This window comes from Artibeus jamaicensis, unplaced genomic scaffold (assembly GCF_021234435.1).
Source record: "Artibeus jamaicensis isolate MK-2021 breed Jamaican fruit bat unplaced genomic scaffold, CSHL_Jam_final contig_233, whole genome shotgun sequence".
Classification (NCBI taxonomy): domain Eukaryota; kingdom Metazoa; phylum Chordata; class Mammalia; order Chiroptera; family Phyllostomidae; genus Artibeus; species Artibeus jamaicensis.
The window spans coordinates 54,448,327-54,475,661 of NW_026521486.1; the positions used below are offsets into that span (position 1 = coordinate 54,448,327).

A 27,335-nucleotide genomic window follows, 5' to 3' on the forward strand; every position below is an offset into this window, starting at 1 on the left:
CTACATCCCGACACTGCCCCGTACCTGCACCACCAGGTTCCCTCGGCTCCGACAGAACCGTTCCAACATTCTGAGGAAGAGGTGGGTGGTTTCCACCAGGTCAACAAGGAAAGAGCGGGGCTGGTATCTCTCATCAAACTTTCGAAAGAGTGCCAAGAACAGTTCTCGATACTCCATCACATAGAAAATGTTGTCTAGAAATGGAAAGAGAAGCATTGGAAGGACTAGTCTGGAAAGTTTAGGAAAAGGAGATGGGTGATGTTGGGACTGGGAAGAGTAAAATGCTGGTCAAGAGATGGGGAAGGCCAACAGCGATCAGGCAGGAAAAGGAAATAAAAGGCATCCAAATAGGAAAGGAGGAAACAAAACTGTCACTGTTTGCAGATGACATGATAGTGTACATGGAAAATCCTATAGACTCTATGAAAAACTGCTCGAACTAATTAATGAATTTGGCAAAACAGCAGGATACAAAGTCAATATCCAGAAATCAAAGGCATTTTTGTATACCAACAATGAATCAGCAGAAGCAGAAATCAAGGAAAAAACCCCATTTGATATAGCAAAAAGAAAAATAAAATATCTGGGAATAAACCTAACCAAGGAGGTAAAAGACCTGTATGCAGAAAACTACACAGCCCTGAAGAAAGAAATCAGGGAAGACACAAACAAATGGAAACATATACCGTGTTCATGGATTGGAAGAACATCATCAAAATGTCCATACTACCCAAAGCAATATACAGATTCAATGCAATACCTATTAAAGTACCAATGGCGTATTTCACAGACATAGAACAAACACTTCAAAAATTTATATGGAACCATAAATGACCTCGAATAGCAGCTGCTCTTTTGAGAAAGAAGAACAAAGTAGGAGGGATCACAATACCTGATATCAAACTGTATTACAAGGCCACTGTAATCAAAACAGCCTGGTACTGGCATAAAAACAGGCACATAGACCAATGGAACAGAACAGAGAGCCCAGAAATCAACCCAACTCTCTACAGTCAATTAATATTCGACAAAGGGGGCAGTAACATAAAATGGGGTAAAGATAGCCTCTTCAACAAATGATGTTGGGAGAACTGGACAGCTACGTGCAAAAAAATGAAACTTGAACACAAACTTACACCATACACCAAAATAAATTCAAGGTGGATAAAAGACTTAAATATAAGCTGCGACACCATTAAAGTCCTAGAGGAGAACATTGGCAAGAAAATCTCAGATATTCCACGCAGCAACATTTTTACCGATATGTCCCCTAGAGCAAGGAATATAAAGGAAAGAATAAACAAATGGGATCTCATCAAAATAAAAAGCTTCTGCGTGGCTAAAGAAAACAGTTCTAAATTAAAAAGACAACCAACTGTATGGGAAAACATATTTGCCAATGATACCTCAGACAAAGGTTTAATCTCCAAAATATACAAAGAACTTACACGACTCCACTCTAGGAAGACATCTAACCCAATTAAAAAATGGGAAAAGGACTTGAACAGACACTTCTCCAAGGAGGACATACAGACTATCCAGAGACACATGAAGAAATGCTCAATATCGCTAGCTATCAGAGAGATGCAAATTAAAACCACAGTGAGATACCACTTCACAACGGTCAGGATGGCTATCATAAACAAAGCAACAAACAACAAATGTTGGAGAGGTTGTGGGGAAAAGGGGTCCTTAGTTCACTGTTGGTGGGATTGCAGACTGGTACAACCATTATGGAAAACAGTATGGAATTTTCTCAGAAAAATAAAAATCGACCTGCCTTTTGACCCAACAATTCCACTGCTAGGATTATATCCTAAGAATCCTAAAACATCAATATCAAAGAACCTATGCACCACAATGTTCATAGCAGCAAAATTTACAATAGCCAAGAGATGGAAGCAACCTAGGTGCTCATCAGTAAATGAATGGATCAAAAAATTGTCGTATATATACACAATGGAATTCTATGCAGCAGAGAGAAAGAAGGAGCTACTACCCTTTGCAACAACATGGATGGAACTGGAAAGCATTATGCTGAGTGAAATAGGCCAGGTGTGGAAAGACAAATACCATATGATCTCACCTTTAACAGGAAGCTAAACAACAAAACAAACAAGCAAGCAGAATAAAAACAAAGACACTGAAATAGAGAACAAGGGGACAGTGACCAGAGGGGGGAGGGAAGGGAATTTAAGGGGGAAAAAGGGGAGGGATTTGGAGGAACAAGTATGAAGGACACAGGGATGAGGACTGGGGGGGGAGGAAATGAGAGGGAGGTGGGGAGCACGGGGGGGGGGGGCTGGGATGGGAGAAATAGACAAAAAACTGTACTTAAAAAATAACTAAATAATAATAAAAAAAAAAGAGATAGGGAAGGCCAGAATCAGGCACTGTGCCAGGACCTCACTTTTGATGATGCGGCTGCTCTCCCGCACAGCCTCATCTGGCGACATGTCCATCTCATTTACTGTGGCCAGCAGCTCCTGATAGGCCTTCAGAGCCAGGTGCATCCTGTGAGTTGAGGGAAAGAGAAGGACAACTTACAGGGGCCACCAACCTGCGGCCCTCGGGCTGCATGCAACCCAGAACAGCTGCTGAATGCAGCCTAACACGAAATCATAAATTTACTTAAAACCTTATGAGATTTTTTTGAGATTATGTGTTGCAGTGTATTTAATGTGTGGCCCCAAACAACTCTTCTTCCAGTGAGGCACAGGGATGCCGGAAGGTTGGACACTCCAAAGTCTTAGGACATAGGCTCATGGAAACAGTACCACTCCCCCCAAAACAGTGCCATTAAAACCCAAATGGCCAGCCAGTCCTTGCTCCCCAGCCTGACCACCTTAATCCTGAAACAGAAAAGAAAGCACCATCCAGAACTCAGGCCCTCAGATTCCTATCCTGGCCAAGAAGTCTGTTCGCGCATTCCAATTCTCACCCACTCACCGGCGTGCCCAGGAGGCAGCTTCCCTGCGGTCAGTCAGCATCATCTCATAGTAGTTAGTGAGGTTCTGCTCAATGAAGTGGAAGGTACGGACACTGAGGGTCTCAGAGACCAGGCCTGGCTGGAAGGAGGCAGCCCGGTTGAAGGCCATGAAGAAAGCCAAGGCCCACATGTAATAGGTCTCATCATGCTGTTGAGCTTTCTCCCGAAGCAGGTTATCCTAACATCCAGGGAAAAAGACCATTCTGTGACCTCAGGGCTTCCAGTGTCCTCCTGTCCCGCGATAACTGGGAGGACCCTGGACACCACGATGACAATATTCTAGGACCCATGATTTCAAGCCTTTCTTCTTCTTCCTGGTGTCTCCACATTCATTCTCCCCTCCCCTGGAGGGATGTTTCTTGAGAGACTTTTAACCTGCTACCCTTCTGACATCATCACCATTTCTCAGGGGCACCTTATATCCTTCCCACCTACTAGTCCACACTCCAGGGTCAGCTGCCCACAGGATCCTCCCCAGGTGGCCCTTCTTGCCCACCACTGGCCCAGTGACCTCTCTACTCCATCCTTCCGAGGCTCTCACCTTCACGAAGCCCATGAGCCGGTTGTAACAGTTCTCCAGGAACTCAGAGCAGAAGTCTCTGAGGAAGAGTCTCACATTGAGGGCAGAGCGGCGCTGAATGGACAGCTCCCGGGCAGCCTGGCGACGTTTAGGCACCCTTCGTGGCTGCTTTCCCAAGTCTGAACTGTAGTTTCGGAGCTGGTGGGATGGGTCAGGGATTAAAATCACTCCTAACAACTGCCCTCCACTTGCAGCTCTTCCCACGTCCCTGGTTCTGCAGTTTTCTCAAAAGAAACTCTTAGAAAGCTCTCCCTCTCTGGAACTAAGCGAAGGCAGCGGTGAAGACAATAATGCCAGAAGCCCTATTTTTCCTGCAGTCTCCTGCTCTGAGTCTCCTAACTGAGAAGCTTTACCTCCAGAGACGTTTATCCTTAGGCTCCCTGACTCCCCGAGACGGAGCTCCCACCCCGGATGGGAGCACACTCACATTGTGGAGGCCTTTGTGGAAGATGAGGTCCCTCTCTCCAATAGATTTCAACCCCTGAACAATGTAAGAACCCCCAAATCGAGAATGCCTGCAGTGAAAACACAAAACAAAAACATAAACATAAACATTCAGGGTGAGCCCACAATTCCCTGGAAGTTTTAGCCCCATTCTCTGTCATTAGCATGTCAGAGCATGTTCTAACTGCAAAAATGCTATCTGGTCACCACTGGCTTAAAAGTTAAGCATTTCCCAGGCCCTAGCATTCCACAGCGAAGCAACGGGAACACGGCCAGAGCAGCTCCCGACACTCACCTGTTGCCTCGCTGAAGGGCTCGACTCTTCTTCTCCGCCACCTCTCGCTGGCGCAGCACCTCCAGCTCGGCCACATCTGTGCTCCGCTCCTGCGCTAAGCGCCCCTGTCCTACTCTTGCCAGCTGCTCCGGGTTCTAGATTTGGAACATGGAGGGAAGAGTCAGAAGGATGGTCCTTCCTTACTTGGAGTCCATTCCTACTGGGGACAGTGAACGAAATGGGATCACTGATGGGACCCTACACTCAACAGGTGACTCTTCTGTCGTCCCTCTCCCCGCAGAGTTCAGCCACTATTGTAAGAGTAATTGTGGCTGCACAGCAGAAAAGTACATGCATGAAGAAACGGGGCAATGGGCCAGGGTCTCACCTGGTCACGAAACATAAGGGAGATGATCTCGAGAACATGTAGGCTCCACTGCTGCTCAGTGGGCGAGCTGGCCAGGAAGAGGAGGAGGTCGTCCAGGCCACTGAGGTGAATTGCCCAGAGAAGCTGGTCATGGACGCTGGCATCGTCATCGATCCTCTGAGCAGTGAGTGGTGAGGGGAGACGGGAGTCAGTCAGTCCCACGGCCCTGCCTCAACCGAGGTTCCCCGCCCAGACTTGTCGGAGGACAAAAAAGCCAAAAAGGGCAGCACAACCTAACCAAGCACAAGAACTCAGACAACCTGGGACCCTTTCCCACCTTCTCCTGATCAAGGTCGGCTGGGACATGGAGAATATTTCTGACCAGGAGCAGGATCCGCTCTATCAGCAAGTTGTCTTCCTCCTGCCGTTCTTCCCAGCCCTAGTCAGAAGCAGAGTTGGAGGAAGAGGCTTGCTGGGGGCCGCTGTGCGTGGTTTCGAAGACTGTCAGCCCCACGAGAGCATGGTCTGAAAGGGGCTGGTAAGTCTCCCTGGAAAACCAGGTCATAACGCAAGGGGCAGGCATGACTTGAGTCTAATACCGAAGGTCCCGTGGGAATCAGGCCTGAAATGTACATTTTTGTCCTCTGGAGCTGGCTCTGCTCAGCGATAAGCCCCGTTAGTATAACCCAGATGCTTGAGTTCAAGGCATAAGAAGTGAAACTCCCTACTTCACGAAATGTGCCTTTACAGCCATCAGGCACCTGCATGTCTCGCAGACCCCAACCTGAAAAGATTTCTGTGTTTAATTATCATCTATAGATAGTGTTAGTTTTTTATGACTACAGCCTGTTGGACAGTGATTAATAAGCTATGCGCAGCACTGTGTGCTATCTCCCCCTGCATTTCCCAACCCTAAGAAAAGCCATGTCAGAGAAGGGCTGGGGGCATTCTCCACTGGAGGAGACTGCGACCCCTTTTCCTGCCGGAGCAGTAAGACTGCATCCAGGACAACTCTTTATTTTATCTGCAGCGGCTCTGGGGAACCTCGTGGAAGGCAGGCAACACCCACCCTGGCTGGGAGACCAAGACACAGAGGAAAATCAGAATTTAAAAGAAAGAAAAAAGCTCCCTCTCTCCTTTCTTCCTCCCTCCTTTTGCCTCTGTAACTTGTTTCCTGAGCCCATGTAGTCCAGCTGGCTCACTTTTTCTACCTCTGTGATTTTCTTTATAACATCATATATTTCTTAGAGATTTTATTTATTTATTTTTAGAGAGAGGGGAAGGGAGAGAGAAAGAGAAGGAGAGAAACAACAATGTGTGGTTGCTTCTCACGTGCCCCCTACTGGGGACCTGGCCTGCAACCCAGGCATGTGCCCTGACTAGGAATCAAATCCACAACCCTTTGGACTGCAGGCCGGTGCTCAATCCACTGAGCCACACCAGCCAGGGCCTCTGTGACTCTCTAAATAAAATTTTGCTTGTATTTGGGGGTTGGGGGGAGGAATAAATGAAGGGATGGGAAGGGGAAGGGGAAGGGGAAGGGGAAGGGAAAGGGAAAGAAGGAAGAAAGAAAGAAAAGGAGGACTTCAAGCAGCCCCGAGGTAGCCAGAGACAATGAGACCGGGACCGTATCTCCAAACTCAGGCTGTCCTGACAATGCTGAACCCAGTGCTCTACCCAGAGGAGGAGCAAGGTGCTAACTGTCCTTGGGATCTCGGAAGGTGGAGACTCACTCACCAGCTGTAGCAGCTCATACAAGGTTTCACTGAGGACCCCAAAAGCCTTCTCACTGGCAAAAGCCTACAAAACAAAGGAATGGACCTTAAGTAGCTCCCACCCTCTCCTTCCACAATGCCCCCAATTCTGCCCCAGGGACTCTGAAGGAGAACCTCACCTCTTTGTAGGCCTGCAAGTAAACGAGCACCTGTAGAAAATGGTGCCGGAAGTTAGGCTCCTTGGGCACACTACCAAAACAGAGCAAGGCTGGCTGGGTCAAGTTCACCATCAGCCTGGGGAAACAATGAAGGAGGGACAAGTTATTATGTTTTCCCACCAGGCGCAAACACCAAAATCTGTCAGCTGAAACACCCAACTCAGGCACGTGGTAAAAGTGGAAAAGCTGGGAAAACAACCTGATAACAGCATCAAAGAGAGGCTTGTCCCGGTGGTGCTGGGTAAGGATGGGAAGAAGGTCACTCTGCAAGATCTGGGCTGCCCCCAGCTGCTGCCGCACATCTCGCGTCTCATCCTCATGCCTCAAGTAGCGGATCAGGTCCTTCACACTCTCTTCAGGGACAGAACACATGTTTATACGGACCCCTGGAAGGAGCCCCACCTAGCCCAAGTGCTTTTCATACACAAGGCTTCAGAAATTCAACAGTCCTCCGCAACACAAGCAAATTTTTTACCTGTTCCCTCAAATAGGTACTCACCTATGCAATCTGGTTCCTTGTGGTAAGTGTCTCCCTCCAAGTACCCAAGGGCACTACACGTGGCTAGAAGTTCGCAATTCATCTGGTACAAGTTCATATATCAGTGGAGCAGCCAGTGGAGATATAAGTAAGGCAGGTGGATGCAGGGGAGACAACAGTGATGAGGCCTGCAGAGATGAGGGAAAATAACAGTTGTAGGACCCTCTCCCTTTCAGGAGAGGGAACTACAGGACAGGGCCCTAATGCTCAGAGTATCCTCCACAAGATCCTCAAACGCTTCACTTTTGTCAGAACCAAGTGCTGTTCCCAGTCCCAGGGAAAGCTTTTAGTGAATGCTCCTACCTAACCAAAACGGCAGAGGCCAAGCCTAGGAGTTAGGCACCTGCCCTGTGCTCTGCCCCGTGGATCGGAAACCTTAGAAACAGTCTGGTTCAGAGTCGAGGTGACCTTGGTGACCTTGGTTAGAGAGAGGCACCAAACATGGAGACTTTTCCCCTTAGAGAACTCTGCAGCCTTCTGGAGGAAGGGGAGAACAAACTTCCTTCTCCCTTAAAGTCACCAGACCCAGTCCCCTTCCACAGCCTTTCCACATCCACGGTTACAGCTCTTACATACCATAAGAATTAAGAAAGCCCAGCCCTCACCACAGTGATTCCTCTTCGGATCTGATCTGTCGCAGGAGCCTAGAGGCTTCCGAGGCCCTGAAAATGTGTAGGTGACGTTCCTTCATTCTCCCCCCCAGAGTTACTCTTTAAGTTTTGGTAATCTTCCTAGAAGCCAGTATCTAACAGAACAGGGGAGGATAGGAACCAGTGAAATTTCCTGTCACTTTCCCCAGGAGAACCATCTTCCTTTTCCAAAGCATGCTACCTTTTAACTAAGATCCCTAAACCTTCATCAGACAATCAAGGAAGCACAGACGCAAAACTCCAGATATTTCGGTAGCTGACACTAATAACACAGACCCACACAAACGCATTGCATTTACCACCCTGCTTCTGTGGAAGCAGGAAATATCCATCACTCCTGTCCCCTTGGCACGATCAGCCATGCTGCTCTTAGCTGTGGCGGCTTCCTCTAAAAAAGCCTTTCTCTCTCCCACACCTCCCTCCAGGCCAACCCCTCCCAAGTGCCCCTGCAGGAAACGTGCAGTATCCTGAGACCTAAGGTTTAATGCCTGATGTTATCTCCCAGCTTTTATGTAACTGGTCCACTTCTCCAGCTGCCTGCTACCCCTCTACCCTTACCCAGTGCTGACCTACTTCCTGACTGCTCAACCCTGCAAGAGTGAGCCAGTAAAACACTCAACGATAAGACCAGAAAGACTGAAGGGAGACTTCCCCTGGCTGCCCTTTCTCATGGGATTTGTGTACCCTGAGCCTGGGGCAATCTCTGACTCTTCTCAAAGACATATCCAACTTTTTCAGACAGACCACTGGAATGTACAGATAGGTGCTCGCATGCATGCACTCGCTCTCTGACACACACACACACACACACACACACACACACACGCGCGCGCGCTCTGATGGCTTCCCTGTCTGTACTTTCCAAGTAGCAGCCTAGGAAGCTGACAAGAAGACAGAGCTGGTTAGAAAGATGCTGAGTCAGCACATCCTCCTCAAAATAAGACACACCACCACACACTGTGGCACTGAAAGGGTGAAATGATAGACTTCTGACAGCAGAGACAAAGCCATGTGAGAAAGGCTCCCTCACACATAACCTCACACATCCTCTCGGCTTCCCTCCCCCATAGTAGACCAATTAATTCTAAGTATAGATTAAATATTTTAAAAGTTGGTCCCAGCAGAGAACTCCAACCTGAAAGGCCAACGTAACAGAGGTAGTAACAGCCACCTGTTACCTGGCTACCAAAATAAGGGGCAGGGTGGGGGTGGAGAGCAAAGCAGACAGGGAGGGAGCCACCCTTGTAGACAGAAGGGGAGAGGTTCTGTCGGAGAACCAGGACTTCGGGTTCTAATGCCCTGCAGGGCTTGTTTTTCCTTTTTTATTTACTCACTTTTAAAGTGAGACGAAGGGAGAGAGCATGAAAAGGAGAGAAACACTGCTCAGTTGTCTCAGTTGCACACCAGGGACCTGGTCCGCAACTCAGGCACGTGCCCTGACTGGGACTCGAACTGCCGGCCTTTCGGTTTGTGGGAGTACGCCCAACTCCTGAGCCACACCAGTCCGAACTAATCTTGTGCAGTTTTGTTTTGTTTTTAAGATTTTATTTATTTATTTTTAGAGAGATGGGAAGGTAGGAAGAAAGAGAGGGAGAGAAACATCAGTGTGTGTTTGCCTCTCACATGCCCAGGCATGTGTCCTGACTGGGAATCGAACTGGTGATCCTTTGCTTCACAGTCCAGTGCTCAATCCCACGAGCCACACCAGACAAGGCCCCATGCGGTTTTGACAAAACCAGAGAGCAACAGGAAAAGTAACAAAAGAAATGGGCCAAGTGACCTAAAGTAAAGCTCCCAGGCTAGGTAGGAGTCATGAGACCAGCTGGCAGTCTTGGGCCTATTCATTAGAACTGAAATAAAATACGCTCCACAGCAGTTTCAGCCCTCCCTGGTGAAAACACTATTAATACAGTAAAAAGCAGCCAGGGAGCTGCTGATATGGCTCAGTTGGTTGGAGCATCGTCCCACAGACCCAAGGTCATGGGTTCTTGGTCAGGGCACATACCCAGGTAGTGGATTTGATCCCCATTCGGGGTACGTGGGAGAAGGCAACCAAGTTGATGAGATGTCTCTCTCTCTCCCTCTTCCTCTCTCTTTATAAGCAATGAAAAAATATCGTCAGGGGCTTGTTTTTTCTTTTTTAAATGACTTTATTGGGAGGATTAAAAAATGAAAAATAATAAATGAATAAAAATAAAAATAAAAATAAAAAGCAGCCAGGGACAGAAAACTTACAGGTCATTCCTTTTTCATACAGTTAACCAGAAGCTACTCACCTAGTTTCTCTTGCCTCATCTTCCTCTCCTAGATCACTGGTAGTCTGACTATCTTATATCTGCATCACACATACCCATCCAACCCACCACTTCTTAGATCCACGGCTTGGCTGCCTCTTCTGACCGACTATTCCTCACTCTCCAGAAGTTTACACACACATATTCCAAGACAGAAAGCCCCACCACGCTCTCCAGACCTTTGCTCAGTTTTTTTCCTTCTTCTGAAGGTCCATCCTCCTTTCTTAACTCCAAGAGTTGTAAACCTCTCTGACCCTCAAGATCAGCTCAAATGCCACTCCTGATTCCCTGAAGGTTTCCCAGACAGCCTACAGCAGGACGAGGCGAGGGCATATGTATGTGCTTCCTCCTCCAGCACTACACTACTCTTTTACACCATAATTACCCAGAATACATTTTTCTCCTCTGCTAAAGATTGCCTTGTGCATTTCTGCACGTACTGAATTTCTCTCCCATGGGAAACATTCAAGAAAAACTCGTACATGCTTCCTGGTGCAACAGAAAAACAGTAACAATGGTCAGAAAGTGGGGTCAGCGTCCTGGCTTCACTGTCTACCTGTTTGTTTTTCAGCAAGTTAGGCTTGGCTTGCTCATCTGAAAAATTTCTGAAAAATCTGAAAAAAGTGTGGCAGCCATGGAGGCTGCCACTCAGATTTTAAGGGCTTGCCATTCACCTGCAAAGCACGAGGCTAATGGGCAGCACCTCTGGGACTCCCTTGGCCCTGCTCTTTCCCAGCAGCCCCCAGTTAACGATGAAGCTCAGAGGACACAGGCGACTTCTGTCTGACAGGGACTCTAGGTAATCCTTGCTTCAGAGTCTCCCACTGACCGGGCTGAGATGGTCACATCTGCCTTGTGGTCTGAGGTTTTCCCTGCCCCCATCTGCTCCCCTCTTTTACGCTTATTGTGCTGTAAGAATCCAATTAAGTTACATTAAAGAACATTGTAAATTGTGATGAATAAAAAACTAAATTAAAAATTAGTCCTTCCATGCTTTATGACTTCATGTACCAGTATATATTCCCCCCAAAGTGGGAAAACCATCTTAACTTGACTGGTAATGGGGATATTAAAAATACAAACACTTTTTATTTTTTTTAATATTTTATTTATTTATCTTTAGAGGGAAAGGGAAGGAGAGAGGGAGAGAAACATCAATGTATGGTTGCCTTTCGTGCATCCCCTGCTGGGAACCGGCCTGCAGGGAACCGGCCTGCAACCCAGGAATGTGCCCTGACTGGGAATCGAACCTCAATTGTCTGGTTCGCAGGCCCGCGCTCAATCCACTGAGCTACACCAGCCAGGTTAAAAATACAAACACTTTTTAAAACCCCCCCACCGTTGCTCTGGCTGGCGTAGTTCAGTGGATTGAGCACAGGCCTGCAAACCAGAGGATTGCGGTTTGACTCCCAGTCAGGGCACATGCCTGGGTTGCAGGCCAGTTCCCAGCAGGGGGCACACAAGAGGCAACCATACATTGATATTTCTCTCCCTCTTTCCCTTCCCCTCTATAGATTAAAAAAAAAAAAACCAGCCATGGAATGGTGTGATTCAGTGGATTGAACCACCAGCCTGCAAACCGAAAGGTCTCTGGTTAGAGTGCCTGTCAGGTCACATGCCTGGAACCTGCCCTGTTGGCAGGTCCCCAGTAGAGGGCGTGCAAGAGGCAACAAATAGATGTTTCTCTCCCTCTCCCTCCCCTATCTCTAGAAATGAATTAAAAAAACCCCACTAACATCTCATAACACCATTATTTCACATAAAAATATGTATGCTATGATCTCATCCATGTCCTTCCTTTAAGGTGTACAATAACCAAATCTTCATGAAAAACTCCCTAAATTGCCTTTATTTCTCTCAATTTCCCTCAGGATGATAGAAATGTTATTACAGACTAGTACTGTGCCTGTCTGGCACTTAGACATTATTCTTTGTATATGTATATTCTATTTACAGAATAAAAGTCATAAACCAGCCCAATAAAAGGAAGGCTCCACAAGGACTAGGTTTCATATTTTTCTGTTTATTGCTGCGTTTCTTGAAGCCTAGAACAGAGTTGGGCATACACAGGGCATGTGATACTTCTTTTCTCTTTTTTTAAAAAAAAATTTTAAAGTAAATTTTAAAAATTGATTATGCCATTACATTTGTTCTATTTCCCCCCTCCGTTCCCCTCCACCCTGCACCCCTCCCCCACCATTCCCCCCTTTAGTTCATGAACACATGTCTCAAGTTCTTTAGATTCTATATTTCCCCTACTATTTTTACCCTCCCCCTATCTATTTTCTATCTACTGTCTATGCTACTTATTTTCTGTACCTTCTCCCCCCTTCTCCTTCTCCCACTCCCCTGTTGCTAACCCTCCATGTGATCTTCATTTCTATGGTTCACTCCTGATCTAGCTGTCCTTTCAGTTTGCTTTTGTTTTAGGTGTGGTTGTTGATAACTGAGTTTGCTGTCCTTTCATTGTTCATCTTTTTTATCTTCTCTTTCTTAGGTAAGTCCCTTTAACATTTCATATAATAAGGGCTTGGTGATGATGAATTCCTTGAATTTGATCTGATCTGAGAAGCACTTTATCTGCCCTTCCATTCTAAATGAAAGTTTTGCTAGATGGAGCAATCTTGGTTGTAGGTCTTTGGTTTACATGACTTGGAATACCTCTTTCCAGCCCCTTCTTGCCTCTAAGGTCTCTTTTGAGAAATCCGCTGACAGTCTGATGGGAACTCCTTTGTAGGTGACAGTCCCCTTATCTCTTGCTGCTTCTAGGATTCTCTCCTTCATTTTAATCTTGGCTAATGTAATGATGATGTGCCTTGGTGTGTTCCTTCTTGGGTCCAACTTCTTTGGGACTCTCTGAGCTTCCTGGATTTCCTGGAAGTCTATTATTGCCTTTGCCAGGTTGGGGAAGTTCTCTTTTATTACTTGTTCAAATAAGTTTTCCACTCGTGGCTGTTCCTCTTCCCCTTCTGGTACCCCTATAATTCGGATGTTAGAACGTTTAAAGATGTCCTGGAGGTTCCTAAGCCTCTCCTCATTTTTTAAAATTCTTGATTCTTCATATTTTTCTCTTTGGTCATTTTTTCCTTCTTTCTGGTCTACTCCCTTGATTTGAGTCCCAGTTTCCTTTCCATTACTATTGGTTTCCTGTGCATTTTCCTTCATTTCAATTAGTTTAGCCTTCATATGTTCCTCTAATTTGTGACTAAAATCAACCAGTTCTGTGAGCATCCTGATCACCAGTGTTTTGAACTGTGCATCTGAAAGTCTGGCTATTTCTTGGTCGCTTAGATTTATTGGCTCTGGGGCTCTGAATTCTTCTTGAGCCATGTTTTTATCTGTTTGTGCCTGTTACCTATGAGGAGCAAGGCCTTAGTTGTTTACCAGGGAGGGGCCACCCAGGTCGCTGGTTTGTGATGCTGTATGTGGGGGCGTGGTCAGAGAGGGAGCAATGGCGGTCCTCTCCGCTTGCCCAGTCCACCTCACTGCTCACCCCCACCTGTATATCTGAGTGCAAATGTGCAAGCCCGCTGCCCTGCGCTGCATGGTCTCAATGCTCACCTCTTCACTGGTTTATCTGCGTGCAAACATGCGACTGACTGCAGCCAGACAGCCGCACCTCTTCCCTGTGTCCGCCCGTAGCTAGCCTGCACCTGGGATCCGCGTCCCTGGCTGCCTGCGCACCACCCCGGTCAGGGATCTTTTTTGCCCAACCTGCTCTGCTGCTGGCTTCGCCCCTCTCACTGCTTTAGCTGAGCATTTCGTTGTTTTCGGACTCCGTATTGTTGATTTTCTGTGTGGTTTGGTTGCATTTATTGTTGTTAAAACTTTGTTGTTTTTAGATTTGGTTGTGTGAGGACGCAAAGTATTTCCACCTACACCTCCATCTTGGCAGAAGTCCTTTGTGATACTTATTTTCTGAATGACTTTATTTTGTATCAACATATTATCTCGAGCCACATACCCTTTGGGACCAGTGAGACCATATGAGGAAATATAACCCCCCAAAATAATCCAAAATAAGATAAATCATTTCAACAAAAACAAAAACGAAACCACTTCCTAGTCCACTCTAGTTTACAGAATGCTTCCACAGCATCACTGCACTTTGATCTCAACCCCACAACGGTCCGAGTGATGGATACAAAGTATCTCCATTTTACAAATGAAGAAACAGGCTCAGAGAGAGAATAAACACCCCATAAGATATTTATTATAGATGGGTCATCTTTAATGATAAAGCCTTGGAGACAACCTGGATATCCCAAACTTGGGGAAGAGCTAGGAAAACTTTGGAATATTAATAAACTATGTATCACATAAAAACCATGCAAACAAAAATTCAAAAGCTATATTAAAAAGGGTGCAGAGTAGAATATTCACAATAACCACATAAATACATAAATGATCTGAAGCAGATGAGGGATCTCAGAAACTACTAATAAAGATAGTGCTTCTATTTTTGAAATCCAGGTAATTCATTGTTTTTAATTCTTTTTGGTAACTTCAACAAAAACAGCAAAGGTAGCCACGGCTGTTCTCCCAGGCTTTCTCTCCCATCCCCCTTTCCTAGCCCAAAGGTGGGCTGGCAGACTGAGTTACTGCTGTTCACTGTTTCCACCCACAGAGATGCGGAAACCTCTTCTGCTTCACTAAGTATACGGTCTCCTTTGGTCTCCCTCCCCAGCCTTTCATCTCGTGTTTTTTCCATCTCCCACTGTGAGTTTTGAAACAGCCCAGACTCTTGTATTTTTGTGAACATCAACAGCTAACCCTGCTGCAGAGACAAAAGAGCGGGGTCCCACTGTAGTTACCTCCACCAAATCCTTTCCTCCTACTGAAGAGGAAAAGGAGAAGCCACATGTGCTGTTTCCAGACAACCGAACAGAACAGATACACTAAAGCCTATCATTTCTCTGTTCCAATCAAAGCACTTTGCTCCACTTCCTGAGTTTTCTACTTTGAAAAGAATTTCCCCCCAGGACACCTCTTTACCCGTCAGAGGCAAAACAGAACCGGCCATTCCAGCTTGCCAAAGAGCCGATAGAAAAAGGAAATTCTCCTGGACATTTCATTTAAGGGGATTTTGTTTCATTTTGTTTTACTGTTGTTCAAGTACGGTTGTCTCCATTTCTTGCCCAATGCTTTGTTTTGTTTAAATACAGACGTATACCGTAGTGGTTCCAATACTCCTGGATTTTTATAGATGAGACTTTTATCTTTTTTTTTTAATTTAGGAAGACTAACATAAGGTTGCCAACTTTAAATTGTGTAACTTACGGACATGCACAGTGACAAGAACAAGAGCCAAGCATGTACTACTGGTATGACTGTCGAAGGCGAGGCTGCCGTGAAAAATGTTGGGCAGTTCCTCAAAACGAGTTACATGTGACGTGTCACCCACAACCCCACTTCTAGGCATGTATCTGAAAGAAATGACAAGTATGTCTACACAACTTATAGTACATGCACGTTCCCAGCAGCACTATTTATACTCATCAAAATGTGGAAAAACCCAAATGGCAATCGACTGATGAGCAAACAAAAAGTGGTATATCCATACAATGGAATGTTGCTCGACAATAAAAAGAAATGAAGTCCTTGCTGGTGCGGCTCAGTGGACTGAGTGCTGGCCTGCAAACTCAATTTGATTCCCAGTCTAGGGCACGTGCCTAAATTGTTGGCCAGGTCCCCAGTAGGGGGTGCACGAGAGGCAACCATACATTGATGTTTCTCTCCCTCTCCCTCCCTTCCGGTCTCAAAAAAACTTAAAAAAACCCTGAAAACTAAAAAAATGAAAGAAAAAAAAACCAAATAAACCCTGAACAAAAGAAAAAAATGAAAAAACAAAACTTGTAAACACTGCATTCAGTGAAAGAAGCCAGACACAAAAGGCCACATACTGCGTGATTCCATTTACATGAAATGTCCAGAACAGGCAACTCCATGAGGACAGAAAGTAAATTAGTGGTTGCCAGGGACTGGAGTGAGGAGGGGTGGGGTGTCACTGCTCAGTAGGTGTGTACAGGGTTCTTCTGGGGGTAATGAAAATATTCTAAAATCAGATAATGAGTAATGGTTGAGAAACTCTGAATTATATACTGTAAAAGGGTAAATTTTATGGTATGTGAATTATACCTCACCACAGATGTTACTAAAAAAACACCCCACACAACTGCTGTATATTCTATTTTCACTACTTAAATGTTGGGAACCTCCCTGCCTGGTTTCAGAAGCTGTAACCCTCCCATGGCTAAGGCTGAGTGAGAGACCTTTGGACCATAAGCCACTAAGGAGACAAAGCTTATCTCCCTGGCAGAGGTGCTGCCTCTGCCCCTTTTACTTCACTCTGCCTGGCCCCCAGTGCTTAATCGGTTAGCCAGTGATGGTTAAGATTCCCCAAGGGAGGAATGACCTAAGACAGGCATGATCACAGGGAGCCCCCAGGGAAGGACTTGGGGTGCTACAGCAAAAGGGGGTGATGGACCGTCATCCCTTGGCTTTGAATTAGCCTGAGTTCTCATTCTGTCTTCCAGAAGTCTCCTCATCTCTTGGCTGCCTTACTTCCCCTGCCTGACTTAAGCCTGAAACAATGACAGAGGGCGGTGCAGCCCTGTGCTGGAAAGGGCAGGTTCCCCAGGGTGATCAGGCCTAAGAAAGAATATATAAAATCCTGTGAAACCTGCTTTGCTAAGAATGTCCTCAATTAAATGATAAGGGTCCGAGCAGGAAATGAGTTTGTTTCCCAAAGTTTTGTAGCCCTTTAGCTAACAGACCCTGACTCAGAATAAGCCCTAGTAGTTCTTTGTACTAATCTATAGTTTGATCCTTACTGCCTGACAAGGGTTACCATGATTAATCAGCTTTACCTGTATTCCTGTGCAAAATGAAGGGGGGGGGGGAGCGTGAGAGCCTGCAAGCAGGGCCCTCCCATGCATAAACACTCCCAAAACTAAGGACAAAATCTCAGGATAAAGTAGTCTTTTAATCTGATAAATTTGATTTTATGAAAACACTAATAGTACACTGTATTTCACATTGTCATGGACAGACAAGAACTCTGTCAAACATCTTAGACCCAGCAGAGGTGGACATGTAAAAGTGGTGTTACATAGTTACTTTCCCCCTTAGTACTGAAATATAAGTACTAAGTAGCTCAGATGAAGCAATATTCTTTTGAAACTAATACTCATAAGGCCTCAAAATGTAAGAATTAAAGGAAAACAAGATAAACTATTAAATACACTTGCCATTCAAAAGAGAAAATTAACTCATTTCTTGAAAATGAAATAAAGCTGAAGAAGAAACAGCCCCAAACCAACCCTGTTTGAAGAACTAGTTTTGAGAATCACTAATATGAAGAGAATTGAGGCAGGATGGCAAGAAGCTAGGAAAATCCCTTGACAAGTGGAGTGGGGAAACTGAGATGGAGAATTGAACAAATTGGCAGAGCAAAGTACAGGCTGATACAGGTCACCGGGTGCGTAGCAACAGGCAAAACCAGTGTTGGAGGACACGCCCAGGGTGGCCTGTCCTCCCCTGGCAAATCTCCGATGCTGATGGTGTAGTTTAGACCCCCCCAACCTTTCCTCCCTAGGGATAACATCTAAGCCTCAGCTGTATTTTAGCTCCAGGCCCAGAAAAGCAGCAAAACCATGCAGGTGATGTCAGGACCAGCTGCCATATTTAATGAGCCCCTGAAAGGGGCCCTGGAAAAGCTGATGGGCATTCTGTTGAGATCTTCCCTGAGATACCCCTACAGTCCCCCACCTTTGGAAAGGAGACAAAACCCCATGAGACAAAGAAGTCAGCATACCCTCCTTGAAGCACGACCACTTGATTCTCCTTTTCAAGTAAATTTTCTTTCTACTAAACTCTAAGGGTCCCCACAAAGCTTGTAACCAGGGGAGCAATGAGCAGCAGCAGGCAACTAGTTCAGAGCTAACCCTCTGACCCTGTCTCTAAGGCCCCCTTTTCTCTGACTTCCCGGAGAGCTGACAGCAGCCCTGCCTTGGTTCCTTTCATTTTCAGAGAGCCAAAGCAATCCCACCTAGGCTCTCCTGTGGATTCTACAATCCTAGGCCTGCCTGCCCTTGTTTCACTGTCCCCAGCTTTAATAAACACACTCATGAGATGAGCTGGTTTCATCTCATGAAATCTCTCCTGCATGAAGTCAAGAACCTGCATATTCCTGGCTGGCCCAAGGCAGACTCGCTCTGGGCTCAGTTCTGTTCGGTAACAGTGACATTTGGCATTTGAATTCCAGTACTAAGCTGGTGATCTTTGAGCGTGTGGTTTAATCTAAACCTCAGTTTCCTTATCAGTATGCTGAGAAAATAAGTGGGGAAGTTTAAATGAGTTCATGGCAAGCAGTGCTCCTTAAAGTACAGTCTGCAGACCATTATTGATGCACACTGTTCGAGGTCTGCATCAAGTTAAGTATAAAAACAAAGCATAAGCGTGTAGAACATCTCACTGAAGTTTAAGTTAGTTTTGTTGAATCGAATAATAAAGACTATATTTTGCATGGTTTTTTCATACAGAAAATGAGAAAAGTTCTTCCAGTAGTAGTTCTAGCATTTTACAAAAGTGCTTTTATGTCAATCATATCTCAATAAAGCTAGAGGCAAAAAAAAAGTACTGATCTGCAAAAATTTGGCAGTGGGGTGGGGGGCACCCTACCTGGTCCTTCATCAGAATAGTTTCAGAAGCACTGGTATCCATCCAGTGCTTTACTGAGTGGGAAGCACAAAGGAAGAGCTCTCAAAACATTAACATCCTCGCTCCAGCTTCTGGGCTCCAGCCAGTCACTAAATGCTCACAGAACAGCCTTCTCGGCAAAGATGATGTTGTGCAAGTGCAGTGGTGGCACCAAAAAATTCTACTGCAGAAATAAAACCCACATAATACAGAACATACAATATAAAGGACAGTAGAAACTCTAAATAAGTGATAGTGAAAAAGAAATTCTGGAAAACTAGGGCTCTTTTCAGGATACAGTGGCCACAAAGGTTTTGTCCAAGGAAGTGTAATCAGAACTGGACTTTAGAAGGCTGCATAGGATCGGGCAGCCGGGAGGAGGCACATTTAGGCAGAAAACTGCCAGAGCAAAAGCAGAGACAGAGCCGCTATGAATAGGTGAGTCTAGCAGGAAAGCAACAGAAAGGAAGCTGGAGTCTGCTTTATGAAAAACCTTGTCTTTGTCTATCAATTAAGGATTTAGAACACAGACCAGGGAGTCAATGAAGATTTCTGAGCTGAATGATCAAATCGGGGTGGCACACAGCAAGACCACAGACCCCACCATTCTATCACTACACACACACCACTCTCTCTGTGGTTTGTCTTTTTCCGTTTCACTGCACTCACCCCCAAGAGATCCCAACCTCAGATCAATGGAACCATCTGCTTTCTAGAATCTTAAATCTTGACTCAGATTTGCTAGAAAAAAACAAACAATCCTGCATAGTGATACACAACTAACGAGCAGTTTCCAACCTGAACGGGGCTCTCAGCCTGGCCCAGCAAATCTTTTCAGTGTTCCTGGTCCACTCCCTCTTCTTTTTCCCCCGAGGACAGCTGTTTGTACTTTACACCATTATCCTCCAGCCCCTCTTCTCCACTACTTCCCACACACCTCCCACCTGGTCTCCCTGCCTCCTTCCTCTTAGGAACTGAGGTCATCAGGCATGAGCTCCCTCCACCAAAGTCTAAAAACATACATATTTCAAATGCCCACCCTGGCTTCTTTGCTTCTAATATAAGCCCTCTGTAACACTGACAATCACTTTCTGTCCCTTAGTTGGTTATTTCTCATTTGTTTCCAATCATCTCTTTATACAGACCCCGCCCCCATGATTTGCTCAAAGCTCTTCCATCTTAGGGACTGAACGCCTAACAAAAAACGATACCTTTCCGTATTAGCTGCTCTTCCTCTCCTTTAATGCCGATGCTCTGGAAGCCTGCACCTTTACTCCTCTTCTTCACTTTACACAGACTCCTTGCACAAATTCACCCACACCCCCATCTTCAACTACCATCTCTGAACCAATGGCAAGCGGGGGGAGGGGGGGGGCAGAGTCTACATCAGGAGAAATATTTACCTCTCACTTTAGTACTGTTTGAATTATCTACCATGAGCATGCACAACCATACAAAACTGGCTCAGTGGCCACGAATGCTTACAATACAAAGTCCTTCAAGATCTATCCCTTCTCCCTCAAAACACCCCTCCGTCTGGCCCTGGAGTCACCTACTCATCTTTTAAGACTGACCAAATGGCACTCCCTCCTGCCTTCTCCAGACAGAACAGACCTCTCCTTCATGCCATTTAGTAAAGTTCTGTAATGGCATTTACAGCTCCTGTTGTACATAACACTTAAAGAGATTATTTAAAATGTCTGTCTCCCTCCATTAGCCTTAGATTCCCTAAAAGCCGAAATAGTTTCTTATTCACCTTTGAATATTCAGTCTAGTTCCTGAATCACAGTTGGGGGGATGGGCAGGGATGAAGGGAAGGCCTGGATAAGAGTGCGCTGGCAATGCTCATCAGGTGATTCCAATTCAACGCCTGTTAACAACTGCACTGTTATATAAACTCCCTGAGATCAGGAATCACTGTGTTCACCACAATGTAGATGCTTAATGTATGGTTTCTAAACTGAACCCAAGCAGACAAGTTTCAAAGTTGAGGAAGGAAAAGTTAGGGCTGAAGAAGTGGCGGCATCAGGATATGTCAGAATAGTATGTGAAGTTGTGGAAGTAGACAAGCTTACCAAACAGTTTGGAGTGCAGAGGAAGGAAGCCAAGGCAGACTTTATTGTCACCCTGTAACTGCAAAGGACTCATTTACATGTGTTCTTCTTTCCAGACTGAGCTCCTCAAGGGCAGGAACTCTATCCAGTTCATCTCTAGCCACTTGACACTGAGTACAGTACAGTGCAAGATATATGTTAGGAGCTCAGGAACCTTTGACTGAGTTGTACCAGTGCCACTGATAATAAAGGGAGGTACAGTACTTTAAGGACACAAAGAAGTGACTACTTTGGCCCAGGAAAGCTGGAAATAGAGGTTTTCCGATGGACAACTGAGCTCAGTCCTGAAAGAGAAGTTTATCTGGCAGAGAAGTGGTCAGAACTTCAAGTAGAGGGAACTTCAGGAGCATAGGTACCAAGGCATGAAAGAGCACAATGCAGATACACCCTTTCCATGGGGCTAGGAGTCAAGTACACGAAACGGGTGACACGTTAGGGAGCTTTAGAAAATGAAGCCGACAAGGTCAGGGCCAGACTGTGAAAAGCCATAGACACCCATTTAAGGATTTAAGCCAGATTGTGGATGGCCTAACAGGAGTTTTGAATCTAATCTGGAAATGGCCAGACTGACTTTGCATAAAGGTAACTCCTGGCCGCATGAAGAGCAAAGAACTGAGAGACTCAAGGAAGGTGCTAATAATCTGATGTTCCAGAGGCCTGCACCTCTGATGGTGACTGACAGTCCAGTTAATAAACCCACACAGAGGCTGTAACGTCCTTAAGTTTTATACCCCAGGGAAAGCAGAGAAGGGAATAAGACTTCCATACTATACAAACCCCAGATTTAAGTCAAAAAGACCTGTGAGTTCCGGCTCCCACAAGACTGCACATCTATTTTTTTTCGGGTCTGAACTGGGTGGGGCGTTCCGACGTGGACTTTCTGTTCTACCCTTGGGGTTCAGAACCCCTTCCCATCACAACCCCACCTCCGCACGAGGACCAAGCAGTGGGCCGACGCGTGGAGAAAGAAGAAACGTCCCTGCAGAGTGAGGAACGCCACCGCGTCCCCCAACTTAGGACGCTGGGTGGGAAACTGCGCGTGCGCACCTAAAGCGCGCGCCCCGCCCTTTGCCTTTAAACCCGGTGGCGGGAACGAGAACTCAGCACCTTCCAAGACTGTCCCTTTGCTTCGCAGGGGCACAGTTCTCTTAGAGCCATCTCATCCACACATTCACTCACCCGCTCCCCGCCGGTCCTCGGGATCCCCGGGGAGTCAGCGGCTCCCAGGTGCGGGGCCGCAGGGTTTCCCGCCACCAAGCTCAGTGGGACGGGTCCCGCTTCCGTACGGAATGGCGGTGGGCGGGCCGGACTAGTTCAAGTGACCCGAGCGGGTAGGGGGCGTGGTGAAAAAGTAAGGAAAGGGAAGTGAGTACACGAACTGTTTCATCTGGGTCGGTCTCCTACGTTGAGCCTAAAGTCACAGTGCAGTGAATTTTCTTTTGACTTAAAAATAATAGGAATCAAAATCCGACTAGATGTGAATTTACAAACGTTCTTCCCCTTCTCCTTGTCAAGTGGATTATCCCAAAGTCTTAAGGTTAGTTAGAAAAGTAAGGCTTTATTTCGGAGGAAATGTGGAATTGAGTTACTGGGAACGGTGGTCTTTTGCGTGGCTGGGTGTCTGTCTTACTGGAGGTATAGGTTTAGAGTTTGCGAAGTATGCTGGAGGCTCCTAAAAGGAAGAGATCAACAATAAATATTCATTGGTCCGTTAAGAGTCTCCTCTGGCCTCAGCTGAGATGAGCGTATTTTGCCAACAACGAAAGATAGGGCTCAAAAGACTACTTAAGTCCTTAATTATTAAGTATTTGAATAGAAGGAATCAGTTTCTGGGATATAAGAAAAGTTAAAAGAGATTTGATGAAGGGCAAAGGGCAGTTGAGAGGGAAGTGAAAAGAAGCATACACACACACAAAAAGGAAGAAGACTATAAAACTAGTGATAAAAGCAGAAAGATGCCATTTGAAGAGTCTTTTGATCTGCTCTAAATAAAAACTCTGAGGGTCAAAGCCTCTCCCTTCTATCATGTCTCCACATTTCCCTTTGCTCCAGGCATCAAATTGCCTGCTTTTACCCTGGAGCTCTTCTGGGACTTAAGCACCATCTGTCTGGAGGCCCTGCTGGGAATATCCAGCAGAACAGTTCAGCTACTGGATTTATCTAGATTCTAGGCTCACCCACCCCTTGGTTGGTGAGCTCACTGGCCCAGGGCCTCCAAAGAGATCCATCATGCCAGAATGAAGACAGAACCCCACCAGTGGATGTAGACAGGTTTATGTGGCTCTACAGAACAGTTCAAGCCCCAGCATTCACTTTTCTCAGAGCTACTTCCCCAACCAAGCCCCTGGGGCAAGCATCCCTGAGACAAATAAGCCTACACTTTCCCACAACTTTTTGATACAATTACATCCTGAACTGGGGCTAATACAGGCATTTCTTCTCTTCATGTTTCAGCCCCTTCTCCCAACCTTGGAACACCCTGTGTCCTCCACGTCTTTATATCTGCCTCCTGTGAGGAGTACTCCCTGCTTCCCTGCTCCCTCAGAAACCTAGAACTATGCACTTGACTGGAATAAGGGTAAAGGCCAGGAACTTAAGATCTTGGTTTCCTGAGCTCATCACACTGGGTTGGGAGAGGAAGGTAAATAATGATACCTCTTTTCCTTTCCCTACTTCTCCCACTGTGCCCAAAACTCAGACACAGCCACATCTGCTCACATTCACACACACAATCATGCACAAACAACAGCGGAGAGAGGTGGGGTGGGGAGGAAGGGAAGTTTGTACCAACCAGCTCATGAATGCAACTTGAAAGATTTCACACAGAAAAAAAAATAACCCTCACACATAAATTAAAAAATAAAGAAGTACATGCCCCTCCCCACAATCTCCTTCTTCATCCAGGGGCTAGCTCAGCCCCTCAGTGTAAACCCAGAAGGTTCCTACTCCTTCTATCTGACTGCAGCTTCTACAGGGCCTGGGTCTTCAGTTCAACAGGTTCCCCTGTGCCCTCTGGTTGTCCATTGGAGTCACTGGGCCTGGTACCCTTGAGGACAGACAGTCTTTCAGAAACGCTTTTGAGCCGGGGGAAGAGGAGAAAGTCGTAGAGGAGACTTCCCAGGCCCGCTCCAATGATCGGGCCCACCCAGTACACCTGCGGGGAGAGGAAAGGCACCATCAGGTTTGGGGAGAGCGCCAAGAGCAAGGCTGCTGTTTTCCCACCTCCATCAGCAGGAAACAGACATACTTGGCTACATGCTTTGGCACCACTAAAGCAGAAATCGGTGTGTGTGTGTGTGTGTGTGTGTGTGTGTGTGCGCGCGCGTGCGCACACGTGTTTTAAAACTCTAAACTGTTCCACTGTCTGCACCTTAAACTTCACCATTTCTTCTCTGACTCATCAAGTTGTCCCTTCACCCCACACCCCACAGCACATGTGCATTCTAGTTGTTGTTACTGGTTGGCACCAGTTCACATATTATGAAAAAATGTTTAGTTGTGACAAAATGCACAGAATATAAAATGTACCATATTAACTATTTCTATTATTATTATTATTATTGATTTGAGAGAGAGAGGAAGGGAGAGAGAAACACTGTTTTGTTGTTCTACTTGTTCATGCATTCATTGGTTGCTTCTTGTATGCACCCTGACTGGGGATCGAACCCATAACCTTGGCACCAGCGACTTTGGCGTATTGGAGCAACACTCTCACCCCTGAACTACACGGCCAGAGCCCTTCACCATTTGTAAGTGTGCCTCCAGCCGTGCTGAGTACGTTCATGTTGCTAGCAACAAGTCTCCAGGATCTTGTCATCTTACAGAACGGAAACTCTACACCCAGTAAACAACTCCCCATTTCCTCTCTCCCCAGTCCCTGTCAACTACCATTTTGCTTTGTTTCAATGAATTTGACTAATCTAGATACCACATATAAATGGGATTATACAGCATTTGTCTTTTTGTGACTGGTTTACTTCATTAACTATAATATCCTCAAGGTTCATCTGTGTTGTGACATATGACAGGATTTCTTTCTTTTTTAAGGCCAAATACTATTCCATTATATGTATATACTAAATTTTATTTATTAACTCGTCTGTGAAGGACACTTGAGTTTCTTCCACTGTCTGGCTATTGTGAATAATGTGGCCGTGAAAATGGGTGTAGTTAAAAAAGGGTTTTTTTTTTAGAGTTTAAAGTGAATGCACTTATTAGTGAAGCAGTGAGACGGAGAGTGGGCTACACCACAGACAGAAAAGCCTGAAAATGTTTTGAGTTATTTTCATATGTTTTGTCTGGCACATGGCTAAACAATACAGACAGCCGATTTTTATCAAGGCATTCTTCCACACCGGATTCTGGGCTAAATATTTCTCACGTGACTTTCACACTTACTTCTCCTAACAGCTCACTTTCTAGTGAGGAAGCTGAGGTGCAGAATGATTGCATTCTTGCCACGGTCACACGTGGGGCTAGTAAAGTGCAAGGACTGGATGGGGCCCGGCCCGTTTGCGCTCATTCACATCCTGACCGCCGAGAGTAGACGTTTTTGCCTTCCTGTTCTGCCATCTTTCCTGACAGTGCTAGTTTTGGAATTCAGTGGATAATTAGTAAAATTCCCTGATTAACCAGCAAAGGAACAACATGAGCAAGAGCCTTTCTTTCTAGCAGAATATTGACTCCTGCTCCTACGGGCCTCCCCACTTTGCTGGGCACTGGTACCACACTCAGCACATCCAGATGGAAAGCAGGAACCCAACCTGGAACCTGTGGTCCACACCCCTCCAGGAGGGCTTCAGCATCTTGCTCCTCTCCCCTCACTCACCCAGTGGTTGGCGAAGTTTCTAGTCAGAATGGCAGGAGCAAAGGAGCGGGCAGGGTTCATGCCTGCGCCAGTATAATACATCTGCAAAAGACACATTTGTAACTGAGACACTTTCCTCCACTCCACCCAGCTTCTCTCCATGAGTTCTGGCACCTTGCCTCCAGCCAGCAGCAAGAAGGGAAGGACAACTGCATGGGAGTCCCATACTGGAGTGAAGGCACTGGTGCTCCATCTGGGGACAGACTATGGATCCACAGGCTAAGCCCACATCCATCCACGATGCATGCATTTCCACCTTGGATTCGAGAAGGACCCAGTTACAGCAGTCACAGGAGGGAGTAATAACAAGGGTTGATTCCTCTGTGCTGAGTGATATGGGGGAGGTGGGTAATGTTCATGTTTGATAGTCAGGTGGATGGGAGGAAGCCTTAAAAGTTGGGAAAGGTTTGGGGCCCCTGGAATCCTTAAATGAGAAGTGGCTCCCCTCTCCTGCTTACCCCAAAGAGGTGCCCCAGGGTGAGGGAGAAGCCAACAGCCAGGGCCACGGAGCCCAGGCGGCCGTTCCGCCTCTCATCGTAGGTGGCAAAGATGCAGAGCACAAACTGCAGCGTCAGGAAGATCTCGACCGTGGTGGCCTGGCCCACACTCACTCCAGGGTGCAGCTAGGCAAAGGAAGAAGAAGAGAGGCAGCTCATTCAGGCTGTCACAGTGTTACCTTCTCAAGATTCCCCCGGGGCAGGATGCCCCCCTCCTCCACCCACCTTATGGCATCAGTTTCCTGGAGGCGAAGAATAATACAACCCTTTTCATAGTAAATGTATTTGTTTCTAACTTCTCCTAATGTTGGAAATAACTGCACCCAGTTTTGCAGATGCAGAAACTGAGGTCCCATAGGTAAAAGAAGTTTCCTCAAGAACCTGCAAGGATTGGAAGGAAAGCTGGGACCAGAGCTCAGGTTTCTTGATTTGCAGTCTGGGGCTCTATGCCTTCCTTATCCCTCCAAAGCATCTGCTGATCTACCCCACCGTGAAACACACACATGCAGACACACAAAATGTCCTTGACCCCTGGGGTACCGAGGTACCAAGCCACCTGCACCAGGCAGGTGTCAGGGCACCAGGCTCCCTCAGCCCCACTCAGCTGGTCGTTACCGTGTTAAGTGCTAAGTTCCCTCGGACGGCAGGTGGGGTGACACCATACAGCACAGCGGCCCCAGCCACGGCTCCCAGGAGTTGGGCTGCCATATAGCAGAAGGCACGGAGCAGGGACATCTGGGAGCCCACAAGGAAGGCAAAAGTGACAGCAGGATTGACATGAGCTCCACTGATGTGGCCCACAGACTGCACCAGAGTAGCCAGAGCCAGGCCAAAGGCCAGAGCCACCTGCAGGACGTGCAGGGGCCCAGGGGCCCAGCGCAGTGAGGCCCCCAGCCCGAAGAAGACATAGAAGAGGGTGGCAAAGAACTCAGCAAATATGGCCCTCCAGAAGGAGGCTGAGCGCAGTTCCCACATGGCAGGGGGGAAGGGCACAATGCCTGGGTCCCTGACACCCCCCGGCCTGATCTGGGTGGGCAGCTCCCTTTATAGAGGACTCTTAATCCCTGGGAGGGGCGGGCTGAGGTGGC

The 27,335-nt window shown here is 46.6% G+C and overlaps 2 protein-coding genes across 7 annotated transcripts in view; both read right to left on the reverse strand.

The window, feature by feature from the left end:
* Positions 1-22,345, reverse strand: part of TIMELESS (timeless circadian regulator) — a 35,789-nt gene extending 13,444 nt beyond the window's left edge. The window contains exons 1-14 of one of the 5 annotated variants that reach the window (XM_053662002.1): positions 8,075-8,168; positions 7,702-7,870; positions 7,087-7,253; positions 6,787-6,940; positions 6,549-6,663; positions 6,392-6,454; positions 4,992-5,093; positions 4,676-4,831; positions 4,309-4,442; positions 3,997-4,084; positions 3,531-3,707; positions 2,950-3,167; positions 2,411-2,514; positions 25-194 (exon numbers count right to left, since the gene is read on the reverse strand). In XM_053662002.1, the coding sequence (XP_053517977.1) occupies positions 25-194; positions 2,411-2,514; positions 2,950-3,167; positions 3,531-3,707; positions 3,997-4,084; positions 4,309-4,442; positions 4,676-4,831; positions 4,992-5,093; positions 6,392-6,454; positions 6,549-6,663; positions 6,787-6,940; positions 7,087-7,183 (1,578 nt within the window). In that variant the 5' untranslated portion in view covers positions 7,184-7,253; positions 7,702-7,870; positions 8,075-8,168. The other 4 variants (XM_037133253.2, XM_053662001.1, XM_053662003.1 and 1 more) reach the window with 4 other exon arrangements.
* Positions 22,346-22,421: 76 nt separating this feature from the next.
* MIP (major intrinsic protein of lens fiber) lies at positions 22,422-27,285 on the reverse strand. 2 transcript variants are annotated; one of them, XM_037133257.2, is made up of 5 exons: positions 26,863-27,285; positions 26,209-26,373; positions 25,712-25,792; positions 23,830-24,037; positions 22,422-22,555 (listed from the first exon to the last, which is right to left on the reverse strand). In XM_037133257.2, exons 1-4 carry the CDS (start codon positions 27,220-27,222, stop codon positions 23,852-23,854), a joined length of 792 nt encoding a protein of 263 aa, XP_036989152.1. In that variant the 5' UTR covers positions 27,223-27,285; the 3' UTR covers positions 22,422-22,555; positions 23,830-23,851. The 2 variants fall into 2 exon arrangements, with proteins under 2 accessions (XP_036989152.1, XP_053517979.1); XM_053662004.1 differs by lacking the exon at positions 22,422-22,555 and having other exon boundaries at positions 23,682-24,037.
* Between the last annotated feature and the right edge of the window lie 50 nt (positions 27,286-27,335).